A 20,433-nucleotide genomic window follows, 5' to 3' on the forward strand; every position below is an offset into this window, starting at 1 on the left:
TGTGGGCAGAGGATTTCCAAAGCCTCTAAAAATTAGACTTGGAGTTTTAAATAAAAAAAAATTCTTTAAGTGAAACAAAGAAAAAACGAACCTGTTGGGAATTGAAGGTAAAACCCATATTGTCCCAGAAATTGTGCAAAAAGCTGGAGTATCTGCAGAAGGAGGGGTGACAGTATGAGAGCATTGCACATGCGCACTCTCATCACTCAGCCTCGCAGCTAAGACGCAAGTGAGCATTGTATTGGTAAGGAAACCAATTATTTCACTATTAGTAAAATATCGTAAAAGACTATAGTGGGAAAAGAGGCAAGAATCCCAATGGGTGCAAATAGCGTCAGCCTTTATTTTACGTTCTTCCCCCCCCCCCCCTTACATTCCTGCCAAGTTAATTCATTGCCTTTGAGTTGCATTCTATTTTACAGCGGGTGTCAGTTTTTAACTAAATATCGTGTACATTTACACGAGGGGGCTCAGGGAATCGATGGGAACTCCGCACACATTCGCTTCAGAGGTGCCGCGCAGTGTGTGCAGTAGCAATTTAGCGAATTTGATACCTTTTTCATTGCAACTTTCTGGTTAACTGTGTCTCTGCTGAGAATTAAAGGCGTACATAGGGAGAGACAAGCGGGGGGCTCAGTGGCGGTGCATCCACCCCTTGTATCTCAATTCAGGGTGTTCATAAAAATCTAAGTATATCCCACTGGATTTTACTGTGGCTTCTGTTTTCTGGCTCGCTGTCAGCTCCGCCATTTTGGTAAGAAATAAAACCTAATGCATGGTTTTATTAGTCAATAAAGATAAATGATAATTCCTAATGAATGGCCATGACATTTCCCGCTCAGGTAAATCTGAATATCATGATTTATTTTGTTAACTGCTTTATCATCATCACATTCACCGGAGTGGCAAATAACATTGTAGCCTTTTACAATGCAGCGATTCACTGTTTGCTTTAATTAGAATATTATTCTGCTGTCTTTTCTGATCATTTCAGACAGGGTGTGTAAAATACTTTTAAGAAAAACATTATTACCATTCCTTTTCAGAAATCCGGTGAAGAAATATTTAATTTGTCCGGCAATGTATTTATTGGACGCTGGAAACAAGGTGCATGTTGATATTGACAAGCAACATATCTTAAAATTAATTCATGCCATATGCATTATTTATATAACGAAAAGGAAAGATTTGTTGCACGTAGAACATCATCTCATTCCACAGAGCAATGCAATGTGTGGTTTAACTACAGAAACATGTCAAGAGTCAGCAAACACCGTTACTGAATTTTTGAATTATTATAATACATTTTAAAATTGCTGTATTTTAATAAAACACATTTATAAGCCCTTATAATCCTTTATTGCAATTCTGAAATTTCCCTTGTGACCAATTACATCTCATAATAATTGATTATAAATCAATCGGCAAAGTGGAAAACAATTAAAGATTTGTTTACATCACGGAAATGATAGCTCGACAAAACAGTGACAAGATAATGAAATGGGACAATGTTGTTGACAAACATTTACTTTTTGGGCCAAATAGTTATACTATTATTGAGGATAAAATAAGGAAGGAGAAATAAGACAGTGGAAATCGGAATTTTTTTTTTAAAAAAACTGGAAATCGTCACCAGTTCAGTCAGTGTCTGCGGAGATAAAAGCAGCATTACGATCTAAGGTTGACAATCTTTCGTTGAAACTGGAAGATGTTGGAAATCTTTTAAATTAGCTCATGGTTTCATGCTTATGGCGTAATTCCATCTTTTATTACATCACCCAACTTTGTCCCTGTGCCAACTGCTTTGCTACTAAAACCCTCGTTCGTGCCTTTGTTACCTCCAGCCTTGAGTGTTTCAATGCTGTCTTGGCTGATCTTCCACATTCTACCCTTTGTAACCGTGATGTCATACAAACTCTTATCTTGCAAAAACCCTCAATTCTTTCTCACCCTGTGCTTTATGACTCATATTGGCTCCTGATCAAGCAAGGCTTGATTCTTTATTTTCAAATTCTTCCATGATCTCATGTCTCCCTATTTCTTCAATCTCTGAGGTATCTGTGCTATAAATTCTGGCCTTATAATCCACAGTTTTAATACACAGTTCTAATCATTCCACCATAGGTGGTTGCACATTCAGTTGTGAGGCCCCAAGCTCCAGGATATTGTCCCTACTTCTCTTCATCTCTCTACCCTACTCTTGTTAAAGATACTCCTTAAAATGGCTCATTTAGTTCTCACTATTGGTCATCTGACCTAACTTGACTTAGCACTATACTTTAGTCTTGTGGAATACCTAGGGACTTTTTGTTAACAGCTCTCTATAATGCAATTTGTTTATTGTTGGGGGAGCAATGTTGCAGGTGAACAGGAAAGGAGGAAAAGGGAGAGTGAATGAAATGATTAAGTAGCAAAGTTGATGGAAATAATAAGGTAAAATAGGCTGATAATGAGACTGTTGAACATGTAAAAGATTGATGCTGATTGTTAAAGGATAAAATATTATCCTTTACATAGTAAATCTGGCATAAGGAGGCATTTATGGCCCGGGGTGGAAAAATAAGGCAGGTAAATGTCAGGAATGAACCCTGCTGGAAATGTACCTGTCCATCCTTCCAGTACAAATACCAGTCCATAGTTCTTCAAATACCAGTTGTGCTGAGGCAGCCATCCATTATCAGCACTTGCTGTCTCAGAGAAACTTGAAACAGTGGTTAAAATTGTTAAACTCGAGGTGAGATGGTCAGAAGGCTCTTAATTATATAGTAGAAAGAAAAGGTGCTGTTACTCAAGTTTACATTGTATCATTAGTGAAAAGAAACAGATTCATTTATGTAATGTCTTTTGGCACTTTAAGCCAATTCAACAATTTTCAGTCACAAAGTAGGAAGCTAATCTGTATACAGCAAGCTTCCCAAAATAACAGTATAACAATGAACAGATAATTAGTTACAGTGATGTTGACTGAGAAATAAATATTTACTAGAACACTGAGGATAACTTCCCTATTCTTTTTCAAATGATGAAGAGAAATCTTTTCCAAACATCTGAGAACATCAGCAGCATTCGGTTTAATGTCTCATCCAAAAGATTGTACCTCCAACACATCAACACTCTCCCAGTGCTGCATTGAATGTCAGCAAGAACTTTGTGTTCAGGATTACTTGGTGAAACGTTAACCCAGACTATTAATCTCCAAGCCATGGCTGACTCAAACTGTATAGAAATCCAAGGACACAATGAGAATGGAATGGAAAATTAAATTGGCAAGCAGTCAGAAGTTCAGTGTAAATTATGATTGTGGATTCATCAATTCAGGAAAATGATCACTCAATTTGCATTTGGTTTCTATGGTGAGGCAGAAATAGTATAATAACTTGGAAGAAGTAAATCACTATATTACTTGACTGGTAGCAAGAGTATAGTTGAAAATAAGTTTTTAAAATTAATTCACAGGATGGGGCAACACTGGCCCAGAGGGCAATTAAGGATCAACCACATTTCTGGAGCCGCATGTAGGGCAGACTGGTAAGAACAATACTTATCTTCCGTACAGGGTATTTGTGAACCCAGATAGATTTTTTTTCCTGACAATCAACAATGGCTTCATGGTCATCATTAGATTGTTAATTCCAAATTTTTTTTGAATTTAATTTCTATTATCTAACATGGTGGAATTGGAACCCATGTCCCCAAAGTCCTGGATAAGACTTGAATCAGGGGCGAGCATTTTAACACAAGAGCTTCTCCATATGCACACATTTATATGAGTAACATGTTTATAATTTCTAACAGGATAAAAGAAAGTAAAAGCAGGCAGAATCTTGTCATTCTTAAGGATTTTCCGATGTTGGGACCAAGATTAGATCCCAAATTTGCTTGTAATCCATGAATAATCTCCTGCATGGTATTGAATTAGTGGTAGTGAATTAGGAGGCTGTATCTGAGAGCACCATTGAGCTAAGGATGGCAGAAACTGTTCCCCAGCTGGACCAACAGAAGGGCATACAGCACTGTTCAGCCAGCAGCTCTGTTGAAAGCGAGGAGACCTTTGAAGAATTACAAGCTCTGTAAAATTTTTCTGTCAGGTCGTTATTATAGTGGCCACACTGTGGCCCAGTGACAGAGGCTGCTTGGGTCATGGGGTCCAGTTTCAGTTGGTTAAACATAGGAGGTCTTGCTGGTCCCCAAGCATGTTGCCAGGAGGTCGCTTCGAGGGACCTGACATACTTTGCCTGGATCATGAGGTGTATCTTCTACCTGAACCCAGTGGAGCCTTCAATTTGGCAGTAGTTGGCTAGAAATTTGAGACTAATTGGCTATTTGCTGCTGACATTGTTCATTTGCCTGTGATATGATTGGCTGGAGGTGGAGTGCATCATGTCAGCCGCCTGTGTGTCTTTCTCAAAATTCCCTGAACATCTGTTTCCAAAGCAGGCCTCTGCATTGTTGATAAGATTCTGCTCAACATTTTAGGTACTGATTCCGATCACAATCATGACTTTGTTTCTCTCTCTACATGCAGCCAGTTTATTAGCTATTCCCAGCATTTTCAAGTGACAATTGAACCCACTATTGAATTGTTGTGTTTTGCTAATAGTGATTATCCAGAAAGATTCCCTATAAAACTGAAGAGATGTCATTATATATGACATAATTTGGAGCTCTTGAAAATTTCGTATCTGATAACTTGTAAAGCTCTGAATAAACCAAATATTCTGAGCAGGCTTAGGATGCAACACCAATCAATTCCTAATTTGTGATTTTGTGAACAAGAGTGACTGTTCAATTTTGCTAACTTCACTCCAGAGCCAGTCGCAAACAGCTGGTGAGCCATTATCATGAATAGCAGAGTGGGATTGGAGGTCCTGTTGCCTAGCAGTGTGACTGCACCCAGGGATGTCAGCGTACAGGTAGTAAGCAGCAATAGCTCTACTCAAAATGATCGCCTGTCAACTAAAGCCTTCATTATTCCAGGTATTGTACTGTTAGCATTACAAAGAACATTCATGAACATACATATTTAAAAATTGTATTTCACTAGGTAGTGATTGATCTATTTATTGCTAAAACAGTATAATTTTAGCCATGATACACTAAGTTGGCTTAAGTTGAAAATTGTATTTCACTAGGTAGTGATTGATTTATTTCTTGCTAAAACAATACAATTTTAGCCATGATACCTTAAGTTGATCTAACATATTTGGACAAGAATTAAAAGTAAAAATATTCAAGTATGGATAAATAGGCTTAAAATTCAAGTCATATCAGATATTGTGTTTTTAGTTGATAATTTTTTATACATATGTTTATTGAAAATGTTTTACTCTATTAACAGAAAAAATGAAAAGTTATAAAAGGACAGAAATACAGAACAGTAGAAATAATATCCCATTATTGTATTACAGCAATGTTAACAATAAACTGCCTAGAACTCTTCAAGATACAATCATCTCATTTTTACTTAACTTAACCCAAATTAAAATAAACTCAAATTAAATGCAATAGTTTTAAATTAAATTACAATCCAATAAAATAAAATCACATTACATTACACTACATTACATCACTCCACTTACCACACCTTTGTGAAGCTCCCGTCTACGAGAGTAACGTTATTATACTTATATTTGCCAGGCCTCCTCCCATGCACACACCCCCTCACAGGGCCCCCACACCACTATATACAGCCCTCGTGGCGATATAAAGGCCCCAATCAGTACCGCAAATAGGTCCATGTCTGTGTAATTTCGAAAGGGCCGCCATGTTTTATAAAATTGCTCCGTTCCATTCTTGTCAGGTAATCATGGGGGACATACTCCATCACAAGTCTGCGCCACTCCGCAAGACCTGGAGGTTTTTCTAATATCATTAGAATGTTCTTCCTCGCATAGTATGTAAGAATGTTAAATAACCTCTTCCCCTGCTCACCCAGAGAGGGCAGATTCAGTAGCCGAGATGGAAATGTGTTGCTGGAAAAGCACAGCAGGTCCAGCAACACATTTCCATCTCTGATCTCCAGCATCTACAGACCTCACTTTCTCCTCACAGATTCAGTAGCCCCAAAAGGAGGGATACCGGGTCCTCCTTAACTTCAATTCCCAGAATCTTCTCCAGCTTATTCACTATGGCACCCCAGTATCCGCAAATCTTGTAGCAGGACCAAAGGCAATGTGTTAAAGGTGCCTCTGCTGATTTTACATTTGGGACATTTCGGAGAATGTTGATAAAGTTATATATTGTAGGCAAGTTCACTTTTTTGTTTTGCACAAGAAGACAAATTTTACCGATACAGACAACGATACATATCTGAAGTTGGTATTGTGGTCCTGTAACTTGCATTTTTATTTAATTAAGAAGGCTCATATAAACACCAATGAAAGAATAATCAAATTGTCTTTTACAGTTATTGAATAGACAAAGGTAGGTTATTTAACTTCCGAGAATTTTGATAAGAAACAATTGACTTCAAATCATTATGTACATGGGAAAGGGAGTCTGAATAGCTTTGTGAATAAATTATCCTCCATTGGTACAAGTGGAATCCATTGTATGGGGAGAAATTCTCATGTGGGTTAATGAAGAAAAACAGATTACAAGGTGTAAGGAAGATTTTGATTGAATTCCTGTGTTAAGAAATACTTAACATTGCAGTTCTAGTTCAATTTTCAGTAGGATTTGAATTGGTCTGGATCAAAGCAAACTGATTACTCAAACCAAATATCATTCAGGCATCGTGGCTAAAATTATATTGCTTTAGCAATTGAAATTGTTCTAATTTGTTTTTAAATAACAATACAATTGTGATTATGCCAGGACAAAAACATTAAAATGTTAATTTTACCCACTATGAATATAACACGCGTCAAGGTTATTACAGTTTTATTTATAGGTTTAAGGGTGTCCGGGAATGCAAATTTGTTATAGGCTTGTTAAATGTATTGCCAGATTTTGTTTGTCTCTACTTTCTTCCAAATATAAATTCAGTCAATGCAACCGAGAATAATCGAAAACCTCAGGGTTTCTCCAGAGAAAATCAAGGTGCTTCTTTGCCAATTGAAGGGCAACAGTCCGACAGCGCTGTGCCAGTGACTGCAGCAATTAGTCCGCAGACTACTGGAGCACACAAATGTGACATGGTCAGTGTTTTGGAATGGAAAGATGGCATTGCTACCTTACCTGGGAGCAATTTGAAGGTGAGCTTTCCTGATTGAACTCTACATTATGAAATATTCATTCTTTTCTCCTTTTACAAAATATACTAAATAATAGATACAATCCATCAAGCAAGTAGAGGCATTTTGTGTTACAGCACACTTTCCCTTTCTCCTGGTAACCATTTTGATCTTTTTTCTTGATCCGCTTTGAGACAGTGTCTCACATGGAGATATTTTTGTAAGGTAATATCTCTCCCAGTTTTGCTTGTTGTTTCGTTGGTATGTGAACCTGCGAATAAGTGACTGTAGGCTGTGCAGCTGTGTGGCCATCAGTAAACCTGATCAAATTTGGTTAATAAGTTCACAAATAAGGACTTGCATTAGATAGAATGTTGATCTGAATATGAAGCAAAATTTATGTTTACTTTGCTCACCGTGGATAAGGAAAGTTGTTTTTATATTTTGGCAATATTACCAGCTATGGTTTCCTCCAATTCACGAGAATGATAAATCTAGATTCTAAGGATTTAATTATGAAGTGCAATTTAGCAAACAGGAATCCACTGAAATTTAAAAGGTTAGGTCGTGACTTGATGAAGCTTTCAAAGGATAATGGGATCAAATTGGGCAAATGGAAACTATTTCCACTGTTTGGGAAGTAAAGGATGAGGGGACATAACCGTGAAGATAGAGCCAAATCTTTTAGATGTGATATTAAGGAACACTTCAATACCAGAGGGTGGAAGACATTTTGAACTGCCCTCCTCAAATGGCAATGATGGTATATCAGTTGTTAAATATAAATCTGATATTGATAGATTTTTGTTAATTAAAGATAATTTTAAAAATGGGCAAAGATAAATATAATAGATTATGCCAAGGATTAGCCATGATATCATTTAATGGCGATATAGTCCTGTTCCTAACTTGCTGGCCCTGTAAAGATTCTTTTTAAACAGGTCTTCCAAACTGCTTCTGCATCTTGGAGCACTGTGGACAATGCAGTAAATGCTTCGACCAGCTGTTGATTGAATTCTGAAGAAATTTTAGGGATATGATGTCCTGATGTCAGTAGATCAACTAGTTAGTTCCATTTGCACTTGAAAAATAAATCACTGGCTGGTTGCTTCTGAAGTTACAAACAAGCAACAGGAAGAGCCTGTTCCTCCATTTAATAAGATCATGGCTGATTGATGTTAACCTCATTACCATATTGCTACATATCTCCAATAATGTTTAATCCCCTTGGTAATCAAGAACCTATCTACCTCCTTGTTGAAACAGTTTGAAAACTTTGCATCCACTGCCTTTTTGAGGAAAAGAATTCCAAAGGCACACAGCTCTCTGAGAGAAAGAAAATTGCTTCATCTCTGTTTTAAATCAGCATCTCCTTTTTAAACTATGACACCTAATTCTAGATTATTTCACAACAGGATGCATCCTTTCAACATCCACCTAGTCAAGTTTCCTCAGGATCTTATATGCTTCAATTAAGCCATCTCTGACTTTTCTAAACTCCAGAGGATACAGACCTAGCCTGTCTAGCCTTTCCTCATAAAGCAATCTGCTCACTCCAGATGTTAGTGTAGTAAACCTTCTCTGAACTACTTCCAACACATTAACATTCTCCCATATGTACAGTAACCAATATGGTACATAGTAGTCCAGATGCGGTTTCACCAGTGTCCTGCGTAACTACATGGCCACCTTACTCTTCCATTCAGTTCCCCTCATAATAAAGCATAATGTTCTACTGGGTTTATTGAGTACTTGCTAGACCTACATACTAAACTTCTGCGATTCATACTAGAACACCCAGACCTCGCTGAAACCTGCAACCATCATGATTCAGATAATATGCTTTTATAATATAATTTCTTAAAATGTACAGTTTCACATTTGCCCCTATTATACTCCATTTCCCAATTCTTTGACCACTCACTTAACCTTTCTATATGCCTTTGTAGGCTCCTTATGTCCTCTTCTGATGTAGAGAGATTGAGTAATTTAGGGCTATACTGTCTGGAATTTAGAAGAATGAGAAAAGATCCAGTTGAGGTATATAAAATGCTAAAGGGATTGACAAAGTCGACATAGAATGTTTCCTCGAGTGGGGCAATCTAGAAGAAGAGGTCATAGTTTTAGGATAAGAGGTAACAGATTTAAACTGAGTTGAGAAATTACTTCTCTCAAAGGGTCATGAATCTGTGGAATTCAGTACCCCAGCGTGTGGTGAATGCTGGGACATTGAGTAAACTTGAGGAGGAAATAGATTTTAATTCATAATGGGTTGAAGGGTTATGGAAAAGAGGCAGGGAAGTGGAGTTGAGGATGAGATGAGATCAGCAGAACAAGTTACTTCATCAAAGGACTCCAATAAACTAATAAAGCAGGATTTCTTTTTGATGAAACCATGTAGGCTCTGCATGAAACTGGAGAATTTCTAATGCGGGTGATGACCTAAAGAAGTAATAAAGTGGACTAGGTGCAAAGTGTTGTTTTAGAATTATGCATATCAAATTCTCTTGCACAGAGCAGCCAAGACCCACAGTTTGGAAGACAATTGCAACTGATACTTGAACCCTCTTTTTACTGAGCATTCTCAAACCCTTTAATTTGAGGTGTTGTTCTGCTGATATTTCTATTGCCAATTTCTTGTAATACCTTTGTTTATCATACAATCCCTACTGTGGAAACAGGCCAATTGGCCCAATAAGTCCACACCCAACCTCTGATGAGCAACCCACCCAGACCCATTCCCCTACCACTCTACATTTACCCCTGACTAATGCACCTAACCTACACATCCCTGAACACCATGGGCAACTTAGCATGGCCAATTCACCTAACCTGCACACCTTTGGATTGTGGGAGAAAACCAGAGCACCCGGAGGAAACCCACACAGACACGGGGAGAATGTGCAAACTCCATAAAAACTCTGAGGTTGGAATCAAACCCAGTGCTGTGAGGCACTGAGCCACCGTGTCACCCTTTGTGTTACAGCTGTCATGTCAGGAGAGTGATGTAGGTACCAGAAATCTCCCCTTCTGCCTTATTTGAATTATGACTTCAGATAAAGATGTATTGAAGGCAAATGCATATTAGTGTCTCTCTAGGGCCTATGAAATCATAGATATTGTAAACACAGCAAAAACTTAGTTTTTCTCTTTTTTCTACGCTTTGTACGTGGAGAATAAGTGCTGTCCAAATCAATGCATGGGAATCGTCCTCAAAATGAATTATCTCAGCCACTTTTTAAGAGTAGCATATTTAATAAGAAAATAAGATTAACTTGGTTACATTTATCTTACAGAGATTATACCATACAATATTGTCAGAAAAAAACACCGGCTCTTTCCATGCGCTCTGTATGGAATTGGTTGTAAAAACAAAACTATTTAATACCTTTTTAATTCTGAATCACAGTATCTCATGAAGCCCAATGAAATAATTCCAAATAACTTTTGATGAATTTATTGATCTAAGCTGTTTCCATCAGCAGAGGGTCAGTAACTAGTAGGCACAGAGAGTTAAGGGAAGCAGAAACGTTCTTTTACACAGTGAATTGTTATGATCTGGAATGCACTGCTTGAAAGGGTGGTAGCAGGAGATTCAACAGTAACTTTGAACAGGGATTTGGGTATGCATTTAGGAAGAATCATATGTCGGGTTATGGAGAAACAGTAGAGGATTGAGACTAATTAGGCAACTCTTCCAAACAGCACTGTGGGATGAATGGTCTCTATCTATGTTATATGGTTCAATGATTTCTTTAATTGCATCAAAAATCAGTTACATCAAACCAATATATGTCCATTAATTGTGTGATTTTTTTTCTCTGCTTTTTCAACTGGAATTAAATCAAGAACTTAATTTTATACTATTCAGTAAGTTTTTGAAACCGAAGTAAAATATAATTTTGGAAACTATTTTGATTTCTCTTTAAAATCAAAGGGAATTAAATGGAACAAAATATTGTATCATTATATTGGTGCACTAGTTCAATTTTTGCAGCTTTAAAGTGTCTCTGTTATTTTGTTGGATGAGCATTAAATAATGTATTTGTTTATTTTTTTAGTTCCGATTGAATGAATTTGGTGTCCTGGAGGTTATCAGCACAGAAGGTATTGTGACAGAGTCAATGTCAGAGGTGTCTGTAGAGACCAACGCGAAAGCGGAGAGTGATGCTTGCAGTGAGGCTAGCTGGAATATAACTTCTCCTAATGAATGTAAGATATATATATCCACTGGGAAATGTATTGCGCTGCTGGTTTCAGCATAAAGTCAATTTGCCATTGTACTCAATCTAAGTGCACAGTGCATTTAGAGTTATTTTCTGTTCCATATATTTTGGAATTGTTCTTTTGTTAGCCCTTTAGGGATCTTGTGGATGGAAGATGGCCTCTTTCTTTTCTTACAATTTTCTTCCTTCTGGTAAAGATAATGACACCTTTGCAAGCAAGCAGTTTCACATGTGATGGGGTTATCCAATATTTTTATCAAGTGTTATTGTTTATGCTTGAGCCTCAATAGTGAACATCAGCAACTTTTTAAAATTCATTCACTAGATGTGGGCAACGCTGACCAAGTCAGCAGTTATTGCTCATCCCTAATTACCCAGAGGGCAATTAAGAGTCAGCCACATTGCTGTGGGTCTGGAGTCACTTTCTCCCTACCCCCACCCTCCTCTCATTTATCTCTCCACCCTTCAGGCTCTCTGCCTGTATTCCTAATGAAGGGCTTCTGCTCGAAACGTTGATTTTACTGCTCCTCGGATGCTGCCTGCACTGCTGTGCTTTTCCAGCACCATTCTAATCTAGACTCTGGAGTCACATGTAGGCCAGACCAAGTAAGGATGGCAGTTTCCTTCCCTCAAGAACACTGGTGAACTGGATGAATGTTTACAACAATCTGCAATGGTTTTATAATCATCATTAGACTCTTAATTCCAGATTTTTATTGAATTTAATTCTACAATATGCCAAGGTGGGATTTGAATCCCAGGTCCCCAGTGCATTAACTGAGTGTCTGTATTAATAGTCTAGCGATAGTACCACTATGCCATCACCTCCCCTAAATTCTACTATAATGGTCAAATGAACATTTTAACTGTGTCCAGTTCTACTTGCACTGAAATTGCAAAATGTATAAATCCAGCCAGAGCCCTCAGAAGAGGATTGGGAGCACTGACTGTATTTTCCCTCCCCCATTAGAGGCACAGAGATGAGTTATAACATTCCAATTTTAGATCAATTGTAAGTAATCAATATATTTTCAAGCCGAAATGACTCAGTTACAAATGGATAGTTTGGCTAAACCATTTTGGCCTCATTTACCACATGTTGAAATTGGAGAAGTCATACGATCTGGAGTTTGTTATAATTAAATGAAGTTGTAACTTAGTAATCAGCTACCCGAATCTACAAAAGTAAACATAGTTTTATACAAAATCCAACAAAGAACTGCGGATGCTGGAAATGTGAAACAACAACAGAATTGCTGGAGAAACTCAGCAGGCCTACTATATCTATAGAGAGAAAGCCTTGTTAATGCTCCATGTCCATTTCTGAAGAAGAGTCATTTATCAATTTACATGCAAAACACATCAGGGCATTGCATTGACAAATAAAGAGAAGGAAAGGTAGGTAAAGAGGGAGGGGACTAAATCAAAATAGAGTCAGAGGCAAAAATGATATATTCCGACCCTTCTGGGTCCACCTTTCCGAAGAGACATCAAGAGTGTTGGTGGGCATGGCATGCTCCCTCTCCAAGGACGCTTAGACACAAACATAACTGCTTAAAAGGAGCAGACAGTCAGGAATAGTGACACCGTCCATGGCCTGCTGCCTGGACCTGTTGATTTTCACTTTGACCACACCCACAACAACTCCACGAAGAAGTCCTCCAATGTGCACCACCCCACACCGGGTGTAGAAAACTAATTCTTTTTGTTAATATCCAGAAGTCCTCTAACACCGAATGGAAAGATTTTCTTGCCTCTCTCCAAATCACCCATGGCACTCGTTTTTCATCTATCGACCACTACTTGTGTTTCCGATAGAATAGTTTCATGCAAACCATCAAAGGTGAGGGAGAGGAAGGGAGAGGGGGAGAAGGCTAAATCAGAATGGAGATGGAGGGGGAGATAAAGCACTGTATGCTCCGCAGTGTCCACCTCACTCTAAACGCATGAGAAGTATTGATTGACAGGCATGCTCCCTTTCCAAGAACACCCAGGCACGAAAATAACGGTGGAAAGGGGCAGAGATCAGCAGCTATGACCCCCTCTGCAGTCCACTGCCTGGATCTATTTGTAGCCAACTTGACCAGGCTCAGGAGTGCACCCTCAGGAGAAGCAATCCTCCAATGAGACCCCTCCACCCAGGTGCAGAAAACCCAGCTCTTCAATGTGTGCTTTAATGAGCATCAGTTGCTCTCTAATATCTCTTAAGTGTATCCTTAAAATGATCGTCACTTTTAATATTGTAACTCAAGGGAGGTGTTAAACCTTGCATAGCAGTCGTAATGTCTCTACCTCTAGAGCGGAAGATCAGATCCCACCTGCCTTGGAAGTATGCCAGAACATGACTAAAATGACGAGAACGCAAAAAGCAGCAACAAATATGGGTAGCGGATTCTTGGCTACAGTATTTGTTCACAGGCATGGTCCCTTCACCTTTCTCTTCATTCTACAAGAATGCAGAGACAGAAGAATCATAGCATTATAGAAAACAGAAGTAGGCCCATTGTGACTCTATCCATTCTTTGACAGATTTAAAAGAGGACAAACCTGACCCTATTACTCCATCTAAATTTGATAACCTAATTAATTCTACTACTATGCACTGTGAATTTAATCACATGGATGGAGACATCAGTACATGGCACAATACAGTATTTTGGGGCATGGTTATTACAGTAAGTCTTCAAGCTATTTGCTGTGCTTGCAAGTAAATTTGTGAATTCACCAGTCATCCTCTTTGCTAAGTTGTTTAAGCTCCATTCAGACTGTCTACTGTAACATAGAACAATACAACGCAGAACAGGCCCTTTGGCCCTTGATGTTGTGCCGACTTGTGAACTAGCCTCAGCTCGTCCCCCCTACACTATCCCATCATCATCCATGTGCTTATCTAAGGATTGTTTAAATCTCCCTAATGTGGCTGAGTTAACTACATTGGCAGGCAGGGCATTCCATGCCCTTACCACTCTGAGTAACGAACCTGCCTCTGACATCTGTCTTAAATCTATCATCCCACAATTTGTAGTTATGCCCCCTCGTACAAGCTGATGTCACCATCCTAGGAAAAAGACTTTCACTGTCTACCCTATCTAATTCTCTGATCATCTTGTATGTCTCTATCAAATCCCCTCTTATCCTTCTTCTTTCCAATGAGGACAGACCCAAGTCTTTCCTCATAAGACATTCCCTTCAGACCAGGCAACATCCTGGTAAATCTCCTCTGCATCTTTTCCAATGCTTCCACATCCTTCCCGAAATATGGCAACCAGAACTGTACACAATATTCCAAGTGCGGCTGCGCTAGCATTTTGTATAGTTGCAGCATGATATTGCGGCTCTGGAACGCAATCCCTCTACCAATGAAACCTAACACACTGTGCCTTCTTAACAGCACTATCAACCTGGGTGGCAACTTACATGGACTCCAAGATCCCTCTGCACATCCACACGACCAAGAATCTTTCCATTGACCCAGTACTCTGCCTTCCTGTTATTCTTCCCAAAGTGCATCTCCTCACATTTAGATGCATTAAACTCCATTTGCCACCTCTCAGCCCAATTCTACAATTTATCCAAGTCCCCCTGCAACCTGTAACTTTCTTCCAAACTGTCCACTACTCCACCAACTTTAGTGTCATCTGCAAATTTACTAATCCATCCATCTATTCTGCATCTAGGTCATTTATAAAAATGACAAACAGCAGTGGTCCCAAAACAGATCCTTGTGGCATACCATTAGTAACTGGACTCCAGGATGAATATTTTCCCTCAACCACCACTTTCTTTCAGAAAACCAGTTTCTAATCCAAACCGCTACATCACGCTCAATTCCATGTCTCTGCATTTTCTCCAACAGCCTACCATGTCAAAACCTTATCAAAGGCTTTACTGAAGTCCATATATACCACGTCAACAGCCCTACCCTCATCTACATGCTTGGTCACCTTCTCAAAAAACTCACTGAGGTTTGTGAGACGCGGCCTGCCCTTGAAGAAACCATGTTGACTATCTGAAATCAAATTGTTGCTTGCTAGATGATTATAAATCTTATCTCTTATAATCCTTTCCAAAACCTTTCCTACAACAGAAGTAAGGCTCACTGGTCTATAATTACCTGGGTCTTCTCTACTGCCCTTCTTGAACAAGGGCACAACATTTGCAATCCTCCAGTCCTCTGGTACTAAACCTGTAGACAATGACGATTCAAATATCAAAGCCAAAGGCTCTGTTATCTCCTCCCTAGCTTCCCAGAGAATCCTCAGATAAATCCCATCCAGCCCAGGGGACTTGTCTACTTTCACTCCTTCTCAAATTGATAAAACCTGTTTGTAACTAACCTTGATCTTTTCTAGTCTAGTATTTCATACCTCATTCTTCTCTTCTACAATATTCTCCTTTTCCTGAGTGAAAACCGATGCGAAATGTTCATTTAGCACCTCTCCGATCTCCACAGGGTTCACCTTCAACTTCTCACTTCAGTCTTTGACTGGCCCTATTCATACCCTAGTTATCCTTTTATTCCTCACTTACCTATAGAAAGCTTTAGGGTTCTCCTTTATTCTATTTGCTAAAGACTGCTCGTGTCCTCTTGTTGCTCTTCTTAACTCTCTCGTTAAATCCTTCCCAGCTGATCTGTAACTCTCCATCGCCTCATCTGAACCATCTTGCCTCATCAACACATAAGCCTCCTTCTCTTTAACTAGAGATGCAATTTCTGTAGTAAACCACAGTTCCCTTACCTTATCACTTCCTCTCTGCCTGACAGGGACATACCTATCAAGGACATGCAATATCTGTTCCTTAAACCAGCTCCACATTTCCATTGTCTGCCTCCCCTGCATTTTGCTACCCCATTCTATGCATCTTAATTCTTGCCTAATCGCATTATAATTGCCCTTGCCCCATCAATAACTCTTAACCTGTGGCATGTACTGATCCCTTTCCATCACTAAACTAAACATAACTGAATTATGGTCACTCCCTCCAAAGTGCTCACCTAAAACTAAATCAAATACCTGGCCTGGTTCATTACCAAGCACCAGATCCAGTATGGCCTCCCCTCTTGCCGGCCCTTCGACATACTGTGTCAGGAAACCCTCCTGCACACATTGGACAAAAACTGATTCATCCGATGTACGAGAGTTATAGCATTTCCAGTCAATGTTGGGGAAGTTACAGTCCCCATAATGACCACCCTGTTCCTTTCAGTCCTACCCAGAATCATTTTGCCAATCCTCTCTTCCACCTCCGTGGAACTCTGCGGAGGCCTATAAAAAACTCCAAGCAGTGTGACCTCTCCTCTCCTGTTTCTAATCTCAGCCCACACTACCTCAGTAGACGAGTTCTTGTCAAAAGTTCTTTCAGCCACCGTTATACTATCCTTGACTAACAAGGCCGCGTCTCCCCCTCTTTTACCACCTTGCCTGTTCTTAATGAAAGATCTAAACCCTGGAACCTGCAACATTCATTCCTCACCCTGCTCTATCCATGTCTCCGAAATGGCCACAACATCGAAGTCCCAGGTACCTACCCATGCTGCAACTCACCTACCTTATATCGGATACTTCTGGTGTTGAAGTAGACACACTTCAAACCACTTTGCTGTCTGCCAGCACACACCTGTGACAGTGAAATCCTGTCCCTGTCCTCCCTACGCTCATCCTCCTGTGCACTGGAGCTACACCTTAGGTTCCCATCCCCCTGCTGAGCTAGTTTAAACCCACCTGAATAGCACCAGCAAATTTCCCACCCAGGATATTAGTACTCCTCTGCTTCAAGTGAAGACCATCCTGTTTGTACAGGTCCCACCTTCCCCAGAATGAGCCCCAATTATCCAAGTACTGAAACCCTCCCTCCTGCACCATCCTTGCAGCCACGTGTTCAGCTGATATCTCTCCCTCTTCCTTGCCTTGCTATCACGTGGCACAGATAACAAACCAGAGATAACAACTCTGTTTGTTCTCGCTATCAGCTTCTACCCTAGCTCCCTGAAATCCTGCCTTACATCCCTATGCCTCTTTCTACCTATGTCATTGGTACCGACATGGACCATTACTTGGGGCTGGTCACCCTCTCCCTTCAGGACCCCAAAAATACGATCCGAGATATCACGGACCCTGGCAACCGGGAGGCAACACACCAACTGTGAGTCTCATTCGTTCCCAACAAACCTTCTATGTGACCTTCTAACTATCGAGTCCCCAGTGACTAACACTCTCCTTTTTACCCTCCTTCCCTTATGTGCACTGGGACAGGCTCCGTGCCAGAGACCTGGGCCCCACTGCACAACCCTGGTAAGTACCCCCCACCCCCCCACCAACAGTATCCAAAACGGAATACATGTTTTTCAGGGGAACGGCCACAGGGGATCCCTCCACTGACTGCTTTTTCCCCCTTCGAACAGTTACCCTGCTTTCTTTGTTCCTAGGAGTGCTTAACTACTTCCCTGTAACTCATATCAATCACAGCCTCTGCCTCCCGAATGATCCGAAGATCATCCAGCTCCCACTCCAGTTCCCTAACAGTCTTGGAGGAGCGAGAGTTGGGTGCACTTCCTGCAGATGTACTTGGATGGGACAGTAATGGCGTCCCTCACCTCAGACATCGTGCAGGAGGAACATTCCTCTCCCAGCACTGCCATCCTTGCTAGTCCCCTTGTCACAAAGTGAAAAAGAAGAGATGCTTACCTGATGTGTCCCTGGTCTTTAAGGTTAGAGGAGGTGGTTGGGTGGGAGGCCCTACAAAAGTCTCGGGTTTAGAAAACACAGACTTATATAGCTGGATGGAAATAGAAAGAAGAAGTCCCTCTTTTCCAAGAAACCTCTGCTCTCTGATTTCAAATATAAAAAGCTCTAATCAGTGACTCACCGCTCCCAGCAGGCCCCTGGTCCAAGCTCCCGCCCTTCGAGTTTCTGCTGCAGCTGAAAAACATCATGGTGAATACCCTTTGGAGTTTTCTTCCTAAAGTTCCCAGATGATCACCTGCCTGACCTGCAAATAAAAAGAGCATGTAAACAGTTCAGAGACAGTTTGACCTACACAAAGTTGCAGATTATCTCAAAAAATAATGTATCACAACATTTTGCTGTTGCATTTACCGACAATACCTCTGCATTTTAGAACGTTGCTCAATATAATGATTTTTGTTTGGTGTTTTTGATTCTGTATGAAGGGATTGAGGTATGACACCTGTCCAACTATTTAAAAGCACCTTCTGCCTTCAGGCTCACCACCAGTGAGCAGAAGATTTATTTTCCATGAGCAATAATTCCACACTTCCTAGACTTTTCTGTATATTTGTGTGATAGACCATGGAAACCGTGTTGTTCACAGATAAAAAATAAAGAATAATTCTGCTAGTGACTTTTTGAAACTTGCTGCTTTGAGACTGGACCTTCAGGCAAACTGTGAACTGGTGTTATGGGCACCATGCCTTAGGAATAATATATTGACAAGGGAGGGAATGCAACATAGGTTTATCAGAATAATGTTTCAAATTTTTTAACTTATGAGGAGAGAGTACTTAAATGAGGGTTGTATGAATTTAGAAAGTTAAGGGGCAATTTGACCAAAATTTCTCAAGATATTAAAGAAAACAGATAGAATACAGAATACACTATTTTCCGGTCTTTGGAATGTTTAATATTAAGAGCTGGATCTTGCAGGTGTGAAATTAAGAAACACTTGTGCACAAAAAGGGCGGTTGAAGTTTGGAACTGGGTTCCACAAACAGTAATCAATGCTAGCTCATTTGTTCATTTCAAACTTAATGTGGATGGATCTCTGTTATCGAAACATATTACAGGAGCTGGGGCATGGGTGGCTATATGGAATTAGGCTGTAGAGGAGCCAAGATCTCGCAGAACAGATTTGAGGGGTTAAATGTGTTTCTTGTGTTTCATTGGGCGGAATCTTATCAGGGTCCGAATGACATGGACTGATCTGAGATTTGTGGCACAATCAGATGAAAAGTCTCGCAAGGAGCATCTTGACGTCAGGAACATCTTGCTCCATCTTTTGTGCTTTTGGCGAACAGTAAGGCGAGTTTCTCACCAAATAAGGGGGATTATTGCTTGGCAAACACCTCGTTAGTGGGCTAGCTTACCTCACCAATAATCAGCTTTCCATTTTCCAAAAAAATGTTAGATGTCAAGAAATTTCCATATGGAAATCAGAGTTGATACTTGGCAATTTCAACTCCAAAGATCCTCAATATTGCTCAGTGCCAAACAGCATCCCAGGGCACAACCCATGGGCACTAGCTGCATGCACACGTTGTCTGTGGAAATTGGCAACCTGTATTTGGCATTATCTATCTCTCTGATACATGTGTAGGATATTCACAATAGCGCAAACTTACATTGCAGGGTACACTGGCAAGTAGTGTTGAGAGGCTGCTGCAAGGATACTTCATGTGCAGGGAAGAAGGGCTTATGCATCTCAGGCCTGTTTGCTTGTTGTTTTGTTAGTCCTTCACTTCGCACCCATCTACATGCTCAGAGTATCCATGACTCACCTTGTCTAGCTATGCTGTGTCAGTAGTGAAGTCACACAATCAGACAGGTTGCCATGCTGATTAACACTCTTCAGACAAGGGGACATACATCTTGCTATACAGCGGTGTGCTGTGTCAATCTCACATCTGCATCATGTACCAGCAACTCTCATAACCGGTCTAAGTGATTGGTCATGATCTCACTTTCTCCATTGGTCATGATCAGACATCCAGCTGGATTGTTCGCAGTTCAAGGAGGGGGTCACAGTCGTTCCTGTGGCTCTGCAGCAACCAGTCTTAGGTTAAGGAGAATGGGGGAGATCCACAGGCATCAGTCAGGGGTCTGGACACTTCTCATCTAGGGCTGTCTGGTTAGGTTGCACAAAGTGGTTGACTGGAGGAGACTTGGCAAGCTATTCTTTGGTATTGGGGATCTGCAGTCTGGGGAAGGAGGGATGATCATTGGAAGGAGGGGGGTTCAACAGCATCTACAAAGGAGGGTATGGTACAGTATGGATGGGAAAGAGGTCATGCAGGA

The 20,433-nt window shown here is 40.3% G+C and overlaps 1 protein-coding gene across 4 annotated transcripts in view; it reads left to right on the forward strand.

Annotated features, from left to right (window-relative positions):
- The first annotated feature begins 228 nt into the window (after positions 1–228).
- Positions 229–20,433, forward strand: part of l3mbtl1 (L3MBTL histone methyl-lysine binding protein 1) — a 93,926-nt gene continuing 73,721 nt past the window's right edge. Inside the window, exons 1-5 of one of the 4 annotated variants that reach the window (XM_043710564.2) lie at positions 229–244; positions 3,457–3,528; positions 4,810–4,977; positions 6,988–7,196; positions 11,237–11,387. In XM_043710564.2, coding sequence (XP_043566499.2) covers positions 4,842–4,977; positions 6,988–7,196; positions 11,237–11,387 — 496 coding nt within the window. In that variant the 5' untranslated portion in view covers positions 229–244; positions 3,457–3,528; positions 4,810–4,841. Of the gene's footprint in view, positions 245–487; positions 755–1,085; positions 1,108–3,456; positions 3,529–4,809; positions 4,978–6,987; positions 7,197–11,236; positions 11,388–20,433 lie in introns of those variants that run through there. The other 3 variants (XM_087994832.1, XM_043710565.2, XM_087994831.1) reach the window with 3 other exon arrangements.

The sequence above is a fragment of the Chiloscyllium plagiosum genome, unplaced genomic scaffold (assembly GCF_037043375.1).
Source record: "Chiloscyllium plagiosum isolate Xiang-an unplaced genomic scaffold, Cpla_swu_hap1 HiC_scaffold_15, whole genome shotgun sequence".
NCBI lineage: Eukaryota > Metazoa > Chordata > Chondrichthyes > Orectolobiformes > Hemiscylliidae > Chiloscyllium > Chiloscyllium plagiosum.